This window comes from Natrix helvetica (assembly GCF_964273705.1).
Source record: "Natrix helvetica genome assembly, chromosome: 1".
Taxonomy (NCBI): domain Eukaryota; kingdom Metazoa; phylum Chordata; class Lepidosauria; order Squamata; family Natricidae; genus Natrix; species Natrix helvetica.
Genome location: NC_138548.1, coordinates 267310281 through 267326785, shown reverse-complemented (window position 1 = coordinate 267326785; position 16505 = coordinate 267310281). Strand labels below are relative to the sequence as shown.

The following is a 16505-nucleotide window of genomic DNA, read 5'->3' as shown; positions in this document are numbered from 1 at the left end:
ATATAAGGACAATGATTTTCACCTATCTTATAAAACTGTTGCAAATTAATAAAATTAGCGACATCAGTTTGAACATTCAAAAAGTGCCAAGTACATTTCATTACTTAATTAATTCTATTTATATGCCTGTCCACTTGAATTTCTGCCTGCAACTCCACACAGAAAACAGCCTTTTAAACAGCAATCCAGAAAATAAAGGTGACATAAGAGAATACATACGAACACCTATAGTGTGGTGTCAAATGCTCCATTTCTGTATGAGCATCCTGCATACTTATGGTATTGTTTAGTGGATGAAACATTTTTTGTTTAAATTTAAAAAAAATGGATTATATTGTTGAAGTTTCCCTCCAAAATAAATGAAAACATGATGTGTTGCACTGTTCACTTTCCTGCCATATAATTATGTATAATAATGTCATACAATAGTTGTTACTACTGTCCATCTTTACATTATAGTAAGGCAAGAGTGGCCAAGCCTGGAAAATATTGGCTGGCTTGGAAATTCTGGGAATTGAAATCCCCAAGTCTTAAAGTGGCCAAGGTTGCAGTAAGGGCTTGTAGACTTTGTAAACTGCTCCAAATTCAAAACTTTATGCAAATCTTTAAGGTACCACATACCAATAAATTCACAGTACAGCTCATACGATTGTCCTTGCTTTCATCATTCATTACAGCACGATAATCCAGTAGTTTTTCCAAAAGGCCTTTTATTAGGCTTACAAACATTTCAACTGACTTGGCAATCTTAGGAAAGACTGAAGAACGCTCAGTGAGTCTGAAAATGTAAAAGAAAACAATGAGCCTTTGCCTAAAGTGTTATTACAAATTTGTGACTAAATGAAGGAAAAAGCGATGAAGAATGGTGAAGGCTTACTTCATTATTTTTGTTTGCTTTGAATATTTGTTTAAATACTGAGCAAGATACTATTTAAGGCAGTACAGTGATTTGATCCAAGGAATAAAAAGCAGACTCAGAACATACTGTATGTTCGATATACTTATTTTGTACTTTTTGGCATTTTTTTCAATCACACATGCTGTTGCCTAGGTCCGCAGTCAGGTGAGACCAAGATGATCTTAAAGAAGATTAGTAAAGTATTGAAATTGCCTCTTCCCATTTGAATCTATACTGCTACATGGCCCTAACATTTTTCATCCACGCTACAAAATGCTCTCTCTTCAAAAAGCATATTAGTTCTGGGATGTTTGGGGAAAAAAACAGGAGTGCTGCCCCCAATTATTCACTCTGGCTGTTAGCAATCAGATATAAAAATATAGATGAAAATCTATAATGTGTTGAATTTCATTAGATTCTGCCATCTCATGTAACAATTCAATTGAGCAGCACTGAGAAGTGTCAAGGTGAAATACTGCAATGCTTTCAGTGGCATTTTCTAGGCCCTTCTATAATTTTGAAAGTGCAGATGATCATTGTTTTATATACTCCAAAGCAATATTTTTCCGTAGAAGCATTTAACATCTTGTCTAAAAATTTTGCCTCTCAAAAGAATTCTCCCGCTGTGCAGGCTTGTGTTTGACTCAGTATTAATGTCTCCTTTTATTTGAACATTGTAGGTTGTAATACTCAGTGTAGTTTTGAAACAGCAGTTCCATTGTTTAGGGGAAAAAATTAAACATCAGTACATTTCAATATGATAGCCAATAGTTGTTGTGTGACTTTAATACTCTTGGATTTAATCTATTTGGGTTATATTTAATGTTACATAAACAGCCAACCATTTGTATAAAATAGCTGGCTCTGACCCCATACCATTCCCTTTAAAAACATCCTAAATCTGTTTCAGAAAAGACTTCAGTTCTCCCGAGGAGATCTATGGTGGAAGATACATGATAAAACTGTTATTTAATTCTCTTGGTTGATTGTTATATTTGGATAAAACATGTTCTGCTTGTCAAGTGGTGTATAGTGTGAGCATCAAATTGAAAGTATTTTGTAATACTTGTTAGTATTATGAATTAAAAAATAACATACAGAGAAAATTTAGTCTGGATTCAGGTTTTAGGAATGGAAATTGCTGGTATGGAAATACCCACTCAATTAATCATGATTTAAAAAGACAGTTGATGCAACTTTATACATTTCATAAAAATTGGGGTTTTTTTCCTGCCCAAATGTACCTCTGAGATCAAAATGTTGCCCTCCAAAATATTAGTTCTTGGAAAGAAGAGCAGATTTTACTAATATAATCCCAAATGCTGGACAGATGGAATTGTTGGATCTGATGAAGCTTTTACTGTTTTGGTTTCATCTCAATTCTGTGTACTCTAAAACAAAAGCTGTGCACAGTTGTTTGTTCAATAGGATCGTTCAATAGGATCTTATCCATTGACCAGTCTCTGGATAATTTAGCTGAACTATGAGCGATTCAGAAAAAAAAACAAGGTAATCTTTATATAGCACACAATTAAAATAAAATAATTTGGAGCCATGAGACTGCACAGTAAGGACTATATATTTGAATGGCTTTCGAAGAGAAATAAACAATTTTCATGGAGGATGTGTATCCGTGGCTACAATTAATATGATGGCTATATAACATTTCCAGAATTGGAAGTGACATATCTCTGACCACCAGTTGTTAGGAAGTACAAGCATTAATGTCATTATGTTTTGTGGATGGACTTCCCACTGGGAAACAGGAGGAGAGATAGCTGTGGTGTCTTCAAGGAAAGCTTGTCTCACATTTTCATTTTTGTTCAGTGCAAAAGTTGGATTAGCCTCCATGGTAGGAGCTGACAATCATCTGGACACTGTTAGTAGCAAGCACATGATTTATTACAATAAACCGGAGAGTAGGATGCAATGCACCCATAGAGACAGGGTTCTAATTCTGTGATGAGCTTTCCCTCACTTTCCTTTTGGAAAGTTGATATCTGGAAGTACATGAGATTTGCATATGTTTGTAATTTTACAGATGCACGCTTTTTTTCATTATTTGGTCTCTTTTAGTATCTCTTCATGTGCAAAGCACAGGTAAATGTTATCTTTGCTACTGTTTGATTATGGATAAATGACACAATGTCATTTGAGGAGAAATATTATACATCATTATTTCTAAAGAAAGTTTCTAAAGAAAGATATGATTAATAAATCATGATAGACTATAGAAATAATATATAGAGTAATTGAAGACTGAGAATCTATATAGATTCATTCATGCTATGCATCCCTCATCCATCCATCCATCCATCCATCCATCCATCCATCCATCCATCCATCCATCCATCCATCCATCCATCCATCCATCCATCCATCCATCTATCTATCTATCTATCTATCTATCTATCTATCTATCTATCTATCATCTCTATATCAGTAGTTCACACTTTAGAAACAAATATCCAATTTAAAATATAAAACATTAGAAGGACATATTCCATTGTTGTACTTACATTGCCTCAAACAAATGCAGATATTGCTCATCTCCCCGGCCTCCTTCTACCTCATGATCCAATTTTAAAATAATTTCATTTTCAAACTGTTCAGAAGAGGAAAGCAAAATCATTAAGCAGAGCACAAATTCTTTTTGGAATTCATTCCTATAAAATTGATAGCTTTTATGATACTCATATGTGCTTCTCCCAGGTGTACCACATAAAAGTCAAGTAAGCGTGTTTTTTTAAAAAAGAGGAATATTTTTCAAATTAGCACTAGGGTTGTAATGACATTAAAAGAAATGTATATTTTCATAATAACATCCTAAAATTTATGTCTACATACACAATTAGATCTTCTTATAATAAATTCATAATATTTCAGGTACAATAAGATATTAAAATACATTGCATGCATTTGAATTAGGAACAGAATTAAATTATTCAATATGATTAAAAAAACAGATTTTGGATATCTGCCTAGACTATTTCTTTCATCTGTTTTTAAATGTGCAGAACGTTAATTTCAAAATGAAATGTGTATGAATAACCTGGATGATTGAATTGATGATGGAAAGTTGGGAACTTTGGCTCACCATGAGAGTGGTTGAATTTGCAGTCAGAATCTAATCTGGATACATTGAAAAACTGAATGGTTTGTAGCTTAGAAGAACTAGATCCTAAGACTTGGGAGTGGAAACTGACAACAAACTGAATGCAAGTCAATCATAATCTGTTACAAGAGCTGACAGTTTTTGGCTGCTTCAGAAGAAATACAAGTGTAGAGTAAAGGTATGTCAAGTGACTATAGCTATCTACTTAGCATACCTTAGATCAGTGGTTCCCAAAGTGGGCGCTACCATCCTCTAAGGGGCGGTGAGATGGCTTAGGGGGGCGGTAAGAGGCCAGGGGGGCGGCAGGGGGGCGGTAAGAGGCAAGGGGGGGTGGCAAAGGAGTCCTGGAGGTGGCCTCCTCTAGCGAGCTATTCAGAACAAGTTTGCTCACTCACCCCCACCAATCCAGAAGCTGCTCGATCGCTCGCTTCCCCCACCCACCTGCCCTATGCTAGCCCTGCCCACTCACTGATTGGCTGGCTCACCAATCACCTGCCCGCCTCTAAGAGCCCTATCTAAACCCAGTTAACTTTTTTTCTGCTTGGCTTTCTATAGATAGGGCTCTTAGAGGTGGGCAGGACGATTGGTGAGCCAGCCAATCAGTGAGAGCAGGGCTAGCATAGTGCAGACAGGAGGGGAAAGAGAGTGATCAAAGGGAGGCCATTTCACCTCCCTTCGCTCCCACTTTGTCTTGATGAGGTCTCTGCAGCTGCGGATGGACGGAGGTAGCCAGAGTGGTGGGGAAGCCCGGGGGCGGGCGAGCGAGTGAGAGAGCTGCCTGATCCTCCATTGCTCGCCTGCTCGCCCACCCGGGCCACTTTGGCTACCTCCATCTGTCTGTGCCTGGAAGTTGCAGCGACCTCATCAAGACAAAGTGGGAGGCGAAGGGGCCTCGGTGCCCTGCCTGATCCTCCTTCGCTCGCTCGCTATTTTGCCTGCATGAGGTGCCTCGGTGGAAGCCCTTTGCTGGCAGCCAGACCTCCCCTCAACGGGGCGACAGCACATCCATGATCACCGTCCCAGTAACGCTGCAGCCGCTTGGCCTGCCAATAGAGGGAGGGAGTAAGAGTGAAGGGTGAGGGAGAGCAGCAGGGGCTCTCTGCAGGGGCTCTGCATTCTCCCCCACCAGAGCCTTCCCAGAGGAGGTGGGGCTGGGGAATGTGGGGCGGGGTGGCGCTGTCTGGGGTGGGACTAGATGACCTCTGGGGGTCCCAACCAGCCCTTCTGACTCTGGAGACCAGAAGCAAGCAAGCACACACACACACACACACACACACACACACACAGCAAAAGTGTCTGGTTTTGGATATAATCCTCCCTAGTGCTTGGGGAAAAAATAAGAGGAACATTTGGATATACATTTTGAATTAACTTGGAAAGAAAATTGCTAAAATCACTTTTAGTTGTGTTCTGCATTAAGAATTCATGCAGTAGCATTTCTTGTTGAATTAGCAGAGTAATATTTACAACAGCCAGCTAAGATAGTTTTATCTGTCTTATAATGTGTGTGGGTAGAGGACTTAGGCATAAGTGCAATGTTTGCCTGTGATTATATAATAAATTCACAGTTTATACATTTGAATTAGATGTTTTTCAATTCATGTTTAACCTATACTTGATATACTTGTATTCAATACATAAGGTGTTAATTATGTCAATGGAAGAGATAGGAAACTGCATTAGTGATATATATGTCAATGCGTTGATTTGTACTAAAAATGTTTAGTTTAAATAAGTTATAAGGAATCACAAATATGAGTGTGTAAAATGTAATGTAGTTGTGGATGACCCTTTGCATGAGTTGCATTGGGAAAAATAAATTAACAACAACAACAACAACAACAACAACAACAACAACAATAATAAATGATTCCCCAAAGAGGTAAAATGCTGTATTTTGCTAGAGTTATTCTTCCAAACTGTTGAGGAGGGGGATTGGACTCCATTGCCTATATTTCCCTTTTCATCCCCATGGTTCTTTAGTGAAAATTATAACCCAAGAACATATAGATCTGTTAAAATGTTCCCATTCTCACTTTCCATATTGGGAATCCCTAGGTACCATGCAATAATCTCATCAAATAATTCAAGCAAATGTTGGTGACATTGAGCTGAAGCCAAAGTTCAAGAAATTGTACCAAGAGTTTTAGTTACAGAAAGAAATTTTTGATCGCTATCCTGCTCTATGGACAGTGGTTAAGAAGCTCCTTGTTGCATTTCCATCATCATATTTGGTGGAACATGGCTTCAGTGTGGTCTCCAAGCAAAGAAAATGACTCCAGATTACTGAATGTGGTGATTTAAGATTCCTGCTAAGTGACTTAAAACCAGACATTGGGAAACTGGTATCACTTCATCAAGCCCATCCATCACATTAAGAATTTACTGAACAGTGAAGTAGTTACTAAATTTTGCTAAGTTTACTAAGTTACTAGTTACTAAGTTTCTTGATAAATGACTATCAGACTTTGAAAACCTGGTATCACTGGATCATGTTCAACAATTTTGTTGAATTAACTAACTACAAAGGTTTTTAAATTGGATTTTGAATAAATGTGCAATTAATTGTTACAGTTTTGAATTTTACTGTTACTATCTTTATTCCTTCATGCAAATCACCCAGTCACATGACTACCCCAGCCACACCCATCAAGCCACGCCCATAGAACCGATCATAAAAAAATTTGAATTCCACCACTGGGTGGGGGGCACTGAGGATCAGTTTGTAGCACCAAGGGGGCGGTGGACTGAAAAAGTTTGGGAACCACTGCCTTAGATAAATTGTGCATGATCCTGGACACCACATTTCCAAGTTAAAGAATGGCAAAAAAAGGTGATACAGGAAATTGAGAATTTACCCTATGTGGACCTGCCCAAGAAATTTCAGAATTCAGATTTCAGATACTCAGTAATACTTAAGGGAGACAGGAAAACTGTCATAAAGGGAAGATACAGGGAAGATGACAAATAATTTCCCATGACTGCAGAATTTAAAACCAGACATAATGGATATAAGTTGTGCTTATCAAGGTTTTATTTAAATATGAAATAAACTTTCTGGTAAGATCATCAAAACAATTTACTTAGGATGATTATGTGTTCACCATCTTTGAAGGATTTAAAGATGAGATATCTCATGAATATCTGTCATGCTTCAGAGGGTCGGATTAGATGATGCTTGCATTCACTTCCCATTCTACAGTTCTACGATTTATTATTTTATAGAATAAAAACCTTCTCACCTTTTTAACATTACAGAAAACAAATATACTGTAAACTATATGCACACACATTTACAACATTAAAAATGATATTATTTCTGGGGCAAGCCACATTGGTAGCACATACTGGTTTCTGGAATATAAAAAAATAAGGTATGATTGCTAAATATTTTGATATTGATGTTGATTACCATAATTTTAGGGATTTGGAGAGCTGTAAAAGAAACAGAAAAGTGAGATATTCCAGCTATTGTCTAGCAATTCTATGGACACCAATACACTTTCTGGTTTTATCATAATATTCATATCTCAAAGGAGATACCCTAACAATATTGTGTAAAGGAGAATTCAAGCAAGAAGAAAAAATGAGTTCAGTATAGCATGATAAATTCCAATGCATTCCGCATAAAGTTTGATAACAAATGTTAGGTGAACACGAAGCTCAAGCAACATTTCAGTAAAAATGCTAGCGTTCTTTGCAAATTACCTCCTCCTTCTGCCATTATGAAATTAGTTTCTGAATTTAAAATAGATGTTATAAGAATGAAAAAAAATGCTTGCCTTCCCTGTGAAGAAAGGAACATAGGTATCTCAAAAACTACTCTAAAGTGAAGAGCAGGGGAAAAAATTGACACAGTAAATCAAAAAGATACCTGAATAAAAAGGGTTTTGCTTTAAATGTCTGAAGTACTAAATGGTAATGGAGATAGTATTGTACAGCTCTTTTTAAGCAAACATCACTTGGATGATGAGTCATTAGCTTTAATTGTTGATTTTAAAGGCTAGTGACTTTATGTGTTTAGAGGTCATTGATCCAGCAACTAGTGACATTTGTTATACAGTTATACTGTATGAGCCAATTTGATTAAACAAATTAAATGAATTTGGATAGGTTTTTTTTTCAGATTTGCCCTTTCTGTCAATGCCATTTGATGCACCAATGAATCTAAGTAAGCTGGTGAAACTACGTATTTTGCTTCCAGCAATTTTTGCACAAATCACATTTCAGCGAAGCTTGAAAGTTCAAAGAGTGACAAGATACCACCTAACTCTGTGTGTCTCATAATATTCAGGTATTAAACGTAGTCAAAAAAAATATAAGACTGGGTCTTACTTTTAGGAAAAGACAGTACTTGGAAAACATCTGGCAGCTACATATGTGAATAGCAAAGGTCTGTCCTCCACATTAAAGCTTCCATAAATTCAGAACTTTAAAAATAATGTAAGGAATCCAGTACATTTCGTAAACTGACTTGAAGATACACCGAACTGAATTATGCTTGCCCACTATTAGAACATACAAGTTTGATAAAACAAAGCTTTATTCTTCCTTAAATTTGCTTTGGAGGATTAGGAAAATTAAATTTGCTTATACAGGTATCACACAGGCTGAATTGAATACAGGACAGGAAAGTGAATACTCAAGTGGTATGAATCAGAATTAAAAATGTGCAAAAACAACAAAATGTAGAAGAACAAGCCCACCCAGGGAGGAGTGCAAGATTTATAAAGCCATTATATTTTTAAGTAGTAAACTAATGTTGCTGTTTATAAGGAAATGCTTGTGAAACAGAACTGCAAGCAAAAACTCATGAACAGAGCTATAAGTCAGCAACTTTAAAAGAGAAATGTTTCCTAATGAAATATATTGTAAGCTCCAATTCATAAGAAATTTCAAAATATTTATGTTTGTCTTTAGATTAGGATTAGGACTATGTTGATGCATCTAGTATATCACAGGGTTAAGTGGTAACAAATTTTAGTCCTGCAGTAAGGAGAAAGTAAATCTTACTATTAGAAAATTAGAAGAATGTGGTTGCCTGAATAGAGGAAAAAGATTTCTGTAATAGAATAAAGAACTATGTATTCAAATATATATCTGAAACTTATTATTAACAACAGAAAGAGAAAGAAATCTATGGGTTTAATAATTATACAATTATATAACTGAAATATGAACTAAACAGAAAAAATTCTACACAGGAACATCTATTTTTTTTCCTTCTTATTGCCCAAACCATCAGCAATGCATTGCCATGGAGTAACCTAAAACTTTCTGATCCTTGGCAAAAACCAGAAAGTTCAATCTCCCAAGCCTTTTAGAATTTAGTAATTTTTTAACATGAACATTGCAATAAAGTTTTTAAACTAATTTAGCTGCTTTTTCTGCTCTTTTATTTTTATTTTGTATTTTTACTTTAAAATAACTGTACTTTGATTTTAACGTGCTATAAATTGTCCTTGAAAACTGCTGCTTTGAAGGACATCCCATAAATAAATAAAAATGCAAACTCACTGAACCAGTCGTCTTTTTTTTTCTGGCACAGAATACAAATCATTTGCATTTAGTGTTAAATCAGGTGTCAAGACCTGACACAGTACTAACCTCTACAAAGTAAAAATGGAGTAGCCACAGATGTTTATCTGATTGTGATAATAATTAATAAAGATCCAAGTCACCAATGGCATATCATTACCAGATGTTCTCCATTTTACAATGTATGGGATGGAGAACTTTCTCCCAATTATCTCTTTTTCCATATCCAGTTACTTTATCTTCAGATTTTAATGATTCTTTCCATGATACATTGAACTTGTCTCATTTTTTCTGACTATCACTACCAGTTCTTATTAGAAAAACTTGATATAGGGGAAGGAGTGGCAGAAGCTGGGAGCAGCATTAAAAGAGGGATCAGTCTAGAATTTCTACATAGTCACAAGTGAACTAAGTCCAACCCCATTCCCCCTGAATTCCATTGACTATTATTTAACTTCTAGCAAGTATTAATCTTTAATTGAGCCTATTACTGTGCATAGGCATGAATAGCAATAAATCAGATTAATTAGACTTTCAAGTGTAGATCTGATCTTTTGCCCCTGATACTTTATCCCTTCTACCCTGTCTGCTTCTATACATCTTCTCTCAACCTCACATTTCCACAAAATTGTCTTTTCTAGTTTTTAGAACAGACAAATGATTTCTTCCTCCAATTAAAACATTTTTGCTGCTATGCACTGATTTCTGTTACCCTTTCCCTCTCTCTTTCTGTCCTCTCCTTTCAAGTTTGTCCTTTGCTACTTAGACTTTACAATTACAAGGCAGGGTGCATTGCATATCTAAGTTCAGTTCAGCTCTTCAGATACCCTTGATGTTATTATGGAAAATGTGTCCTTAAGAAAACAAAACAGCTAAGGCTAGCTGATTTGATTACAGGTGACAACCTTAAAAAATGATGCTGTCTCTCTACACCTCACAAAAAAATCCCATATACTCCCCCCCCCTAATAAATATTTCAGGCAACATCTTGATTGATCATGTTCTTTATTTGTTTTACTCCAAGAACAAAAGACCAACATTCTTCAGATCTGCTAGTCTAATTCCTGTACATACACATACCTTGTTTATGTACATACCTATGACTTACTATTTTTATTTTTCCTGCTCATCTTTTCTTTGGAACCCACCTACTGCTTCCTGACAACTTTTATAAAGAGAGACTAAAGTAGATATTCTGAAGCAGGACACCAAAGACGAGGAATACATATTTTTCTATGTTGTTGCAGATACATCGGTTAGGTTCCATTTTATTTTACGTGAAACAACTCTATCTTTACCGCATTAACTTTAAGGATCAACTACTTATGCATAGAATTCAGTTGTATTTCTGGCTTTTCATTCATTAATTGTAAACTGGAGATGATTATTACTGATATCACAATGCTTAGGGAATGGAAGTTTATTCTGTCTCTCTCCAACTGAGATATGAACAAATATGGCTCTCCTTCCTTCTGCATTTATTTATTTATGAAATTTATTGGTCACCCATTTTACCACAGGCTAACTCTGTATGGCTTGGAGAAGATTTTTCTTTTTAATTTGGTGCATTTACATAGCTGCTCATCTCAGTGACTTTGACCAGTAGGCAACAATAAAGTAAAACAGTAAATATATAAAAAACAATCATTATTAAGAAATATAAAACAAATATTATTAAAAATGCAAGTAATCAAATGCAGGACAAGGAGTCAATTAATGAAAGAACTACTCTGTTTTCTTGGGAAAAAAAGACCTCCCCAGATAATAAGCCCAATTGGGCTTTTGAGCACATGCACTAAAATAAGCCCTTCCCTGAAAATAAGCTCTCCCTGAAAATATTGCAACACAGCAGCAGCCATGAGGTCACCATGCTTGCTGCCTCCTGCACCTTAAAAATAATAAGACCTCCCCCAAATATGGCCAAGCGCTTATTTCGGGGGTCAAAAGAAAATAAGACCCTGTCTAAGAATATTCACAATCCTTTGGAGCCTTAGGCAAGATCAAACCAAGTCTCGAAGTACTTATACAACATTAACAGGAATGAAGCTAATCTCACTTTTTTTTTTTGCAGTGGGGAAAGTGAATATTCCATAAGGCAAGTGTTATAGCAAAGAAGACTCGCCCCCTTGGACCTGCCAAATATAAGTCCCTAGCAGATGGGGCCCAAAGCATGCCCCCTCTGCCAGATGTTTCCTTTAGTACCACTGAGAACTTTTCCATTAAGCCTTGTAACTTGGGCTAAAGAAATTTCTTTTCCGCACATGGTAGGCTTCCATTAGTAGTGCCTTCCCTCGAGCTGTGTAATAGATGAAGAGAAAGTCACAACATATGTGGTGCAACATAATTTTGCCCTTGAGCACAATGATAGCTCAGTGCAGAATCCATTCTATCCACAGTAAGATGAGCAGAAGGAATATCTTCTCTGTCTAATGGGCCAATGCTGCTGTCACATCATTGTCTGGCATTGAAGTAATGTACTACTGCCTTGCCAGAGGTTGCCATAAAACAGAGCGGTTCCCTGTGCTTGTCCCGCCTCCAGACTGACAAATGATGGGAGTCGAGAGATTAAAGCTAAAGTGTGATGGGAGAGATGCGAACATCTTCTTCCCTTGGGCCAAAACTATTTATAAAATGACAGTGAGAAACATACTGTCAAAAAGGCAAGACACATGTCTCTTTCAGAACATCATCCAACTGCTTAGTATTTGTCTTCTCAAATAGATATTGGTACTGCCTTCAATATAACATTCCAGTTTAAGGATAACTTAAGTAGGTCATTTTTCAAGAGCACCCCTGTCGCTTTGGGTTTGACATAAAAAGCAAAGTTCACAATGAACCCACATCCCTTGAATGAGTATTTAGTATCAGTACTGCTTTAGATGCCTTTCTCCTCTAGGATGGAAAAAGCGATATTTAAACTGCCTATATCCAGGGTGGAAATGGAAGTTAAATGTATTTAAATGGAGAACCCAAATACATGATGTTTGCTGGGATCAAAATAGCATTATGCATTAAAATATGTTAAACTTTTCTAAAGCAAAGCATATCTGAAAAATAATTCTCACTCTTTTAAAAATGATATTCTAATTTATATTGCAATGTATTCATAATTTTTATTCCTAAAGTCTAATTTCAAGCAGGATTTTTCTTTTCTTTTGGCAGATATTTATCAAATCTACCAATGATAGCTCACTCAAAAGTATTATTCCTCCTGGGGTATTAAGTGTCTTTCCATATAGTATTTTACTTCAAAACTCCTACTATACTTTTTGATTATGTGATAGATGGTTAATGATGGATTTACTAAAGTATTTACTAAATTGTCCTCAATTTATGACTGGTCATTTAATGATCAATTGGATTACAACAGCATCAGAAAGGTTGCTTTACAATCCATAAAAATACTTCTGTCTGTTGAAAAAATATCCCTCTCTCCCTATTGGTTACAAACTGGATCATATTTACCACTGTTTGCAGTGTCTGTCTGCATGACTGTAATTTGTAATTTTTTTTTGTTATTTTGCAGTATTTTTGTCAGTTCGTGGCAAACCCCCTCCCCCACATTTTTGGAGAATGGGTTCACAATTGTCATGATTTGCCTAATGACTAATTTGAACTTAATACCAACGTTATTTTGTAATGACATTTTAAATGAATTATTTTTTATTTTAAGTGTGAGTCTTCAAATTCTAAGTTTCCACCAGAACTGCAAACCTTCTCCTTTCCTATATTTGACATTGAACCAGAGGTGGGTTGCTCCCGGTTTGGTCCGTATCGGGCAAACTGGTCATAGCGGTTGCGGGAGACCCACCTGCTTGGACGTTTCTGCGCATGCACAGAAGCACCACGCACATAGGACTGCGCCCAAACCAGTCAAGTAAAAAGATTGGCAACCCACCACTGCATAGAACTAGTGAAGAATTACACAATAAAATGTATGCATTCATATGATATTTAAGAATAATGGCAGTTACCAAATGATACACAAAGGTTATAATACCTTTTTGAATTCACCAGTATGTTTATGTTCACATAACATCATATCAAAGAATATTGGGATAGTGGCTTTACGCAGTTCAGCTTCAGGGATGAGGGTCATTTCTAAGATTGGTCCAACCATTCCTGGAATAAAGTGGATTTTATTCTGTCCTGCAACAATGTACAGAAGAAAACATTAATAATATTAACCCATGGTGCATCAATATTTTAATACCATTATAGCACTTCTGTTTCAATGTTTTATTTTAACTTTCCTTCTGTATTTTAAAGTGGATATTTTTTTAAAAAAAATATTGATGATTCAACATTTCTAGTGGGGAAACAAACTATTTACAAAAGAACAACAAATATCTTTTCACATCATTTTTGAAACTCTTGTATTATTTACAAATTAATTAAATATTTGTGATGATTTATGTGATGGGAGAAGCAATGATTAGATGATAAATGTGTAATGTGGAAACTCTGTAAACAGAATAATACTAGTTACTCCCAACAGCTGTCAGTTACTTGGTTCTTTTACTAGTTGCAATTTGTTTGCCTGACTTTTGCTTCACTTGAAGGGTCCTTGGTGCTCTCTGAGCTTGCTGGTTTTCTTATGGATGTTTCATTACCCAAACTAGCCAACATATTTAGTGTTAGTAAGGAGTGAAGTTTGTTGTCAGTTTATATTCTAGTGGCTTGCCCGTCAGTTTTGTTGAGGGTGGTCTTAAGGATTCTTTGGTTGAGCTTTTTACTGTTGACATCTTTGGCAGTTACTTGATTGGGGTATTGTTTATTTGATTGCGGAATGGAACAACTTGCAACAACCAATTTGCTGCAGCCAATTCACCATTGCCAATTCACTGCAGGAAAACTCACAATGCCCAACTTGCCATGAGACAACTTGCTGTGGGACAACTTAACAACTCTATTTAATTATTTAAAACAAATAAAAATAATTTTAAGTTTTGCCATTCACATTTTATTCTGTTCCTTTCTTTCTTTCTTTCTTTCTTTCTTTCTTTCTTTCTTTCTTTCTTTCTTTCTTTCTTTTTCTTTTTTTCTCTTTTAATGATTCTATTCCACCATTACTTGATATTAGTGTAACTCTTGTCCTGCAGCACCTTGGAGTTAATCTATGCTGATTTGGGTGCTGATTGCTGGTAGAGGGGTGCTTGGGTCTTTCGGTTCCCCTTTTGGCTGCTTGATTGTCTCTTTTGCATAGTATGTTTTACTTAGTTATTCTGTTATGGTTAAATTAATAAATTACAACCAGAATGATTTCTTCCCAGTTATTCATCTGTAAGCTACTACTCCACTTCATTGTGCACAAAGGGATCAACTGTATTTGAAACAATTTGAACGAAGTGAGATAGGATGATTGATGGATAAATGGATAGATAGAGAGATAGATGATAGATAGATAGATAGATAGATAGATAGATAGATAGATAGATAGATAATAGAATCAGTTCTTCACGTTGGTATTTTGATATTATTATTTTTTTGATAGCTGCATTCCCAAGATATCTGGAGTGTGCTAAGTTAGGGGAAACAGCTAAATGGTATGTAAATCTAATGTCCTTTCTATGGCAGTATTGCATTATAAGACCTTTAATCTCTACTATTGTTATGGCCCATTCACGGTTCAAGATCATATTATAATATGTCTGTTTATTATTACATGCAAAGCATATTGCACATCAGATAACCCACATGAGTTGACTGAATGTACACAATCTTCTCTTAATGGTTACCTTTCCCAACATTTAATCAATGAATGTTCTTGGAAGAGAAAATAATTCTATTTCCTCATCTCTTTCCATCAAAATCAATTTATCAGAGAAAACATTACACTGGCCTCTGATATGCTCCCTTGTCTCTCTCACAATTGAAAAAAAAAGAAACACAATTGAAAAAAAAGAAACACATCTGCTTTCATTCCTAGATGAATAATTCCAACCATTAGAAAGCTCAGAATAGAAATGATGTCCTGGTAACTCTATTATAGATTGGCTGTACAATGACTTAAAGCCACATGAAATAGAGCACCACTGGAGTCTGCCTTAGGAAGCATTTGCAATTATGACAGATGATGAAAAAAGAAGAAAGAAGCTTGTAAATGTCACCTCTAACAAGAAAACCAGGCCTTATTTCTTAGTGATAGAATATTCTTCTCTCTCTTTCTCTCTCCTTCTCTCTCCCTCTTTCTCTGTCCTGGGTGTGAGTGTGTGTGTGTGTGTGTGTGTGTGTGTGTAAAACAAAGTAAAATTACAATAAGGTTCAAAGTATTGGTTGATCACCTTTCTAGTTCTCTCTCTTGCAGTACTTAATCATGTCTAATGTTTCAGACAAGAGAGATGAAAAAGCAGCAGCAGATATAGGTTTGATTCCCTGTATTATATTATAAACAACAAAATGCATGGTGGTGAATTCTGGACATTCTTTTACAAAATCTAATTTGCCAACTTGAGGGGCCTCATCTAGAGCATTCACCTTTGATTGAGTGGAAAGAGTAATTACTCAATTTCATTTTAAACTCTCCCTATAACTAAAACTTGGGTAGCTGTATATTTTCAGTTGCAGATCAATAGATGAAGAGACAACTTAGCTGCCACCAAGCTCCTAATCTTTCAAAAAAAAATCTTTATTTATTTGGAAGTATGTTATGTAACATCAAGAAAATTGATGGACCTTTCAAAATCTTCCTTCCTTCCTTCCTTCCTTCCTTCCTTCCTTCCTTCCTTCCTTCCTTCCTTCCTTCCTTCCTTCCCAGCATCACAAAACCTAAAATAGTTGAGTAAAACTCTCCAGTATAATCCATTCTCATTTTACATACTTAAAATATCTTGTATCATTTTAAAACTACAGGTCATTATTAAAATCAAATTAGTATGCAAGTATCAATAAGCAGCACACAAAAATGAAAAATTCCAATAGCTTCTACCCACTAAGTAAGAAATTTATCCTTGA

At 35.8% G+C, this 16505-nt stretch overlaps 1 protein-coding gene across 1 annotated transcript in view; it reads right to left on the bottom strand.

Moving 5' to 3' along the window:
• Positions 1-16505, bottom strand: part of DOCK2 (dedicator of cytokinesis 2) — a 322820-nt gene that overhangs the window by 51278 nt on the left and 255037 nt on the right. The window contains exons 33-35 of the mRNA XM_081939650.1: positions 13552-13700; positions 3418-3503; positions 622-778 (exon numbers count right to left, since the gene is read on the bottom strand). Of these exons, the coding sequence (XP_081795776.1) occupies positions 622-778; positions 3418-3503; positions 13552-13700 (392 nt within the window). The remainder of the gene's footprint in view (positions 1-621; positions 779-3417; positions 3504-13551; positions 13701-16505) is intronic.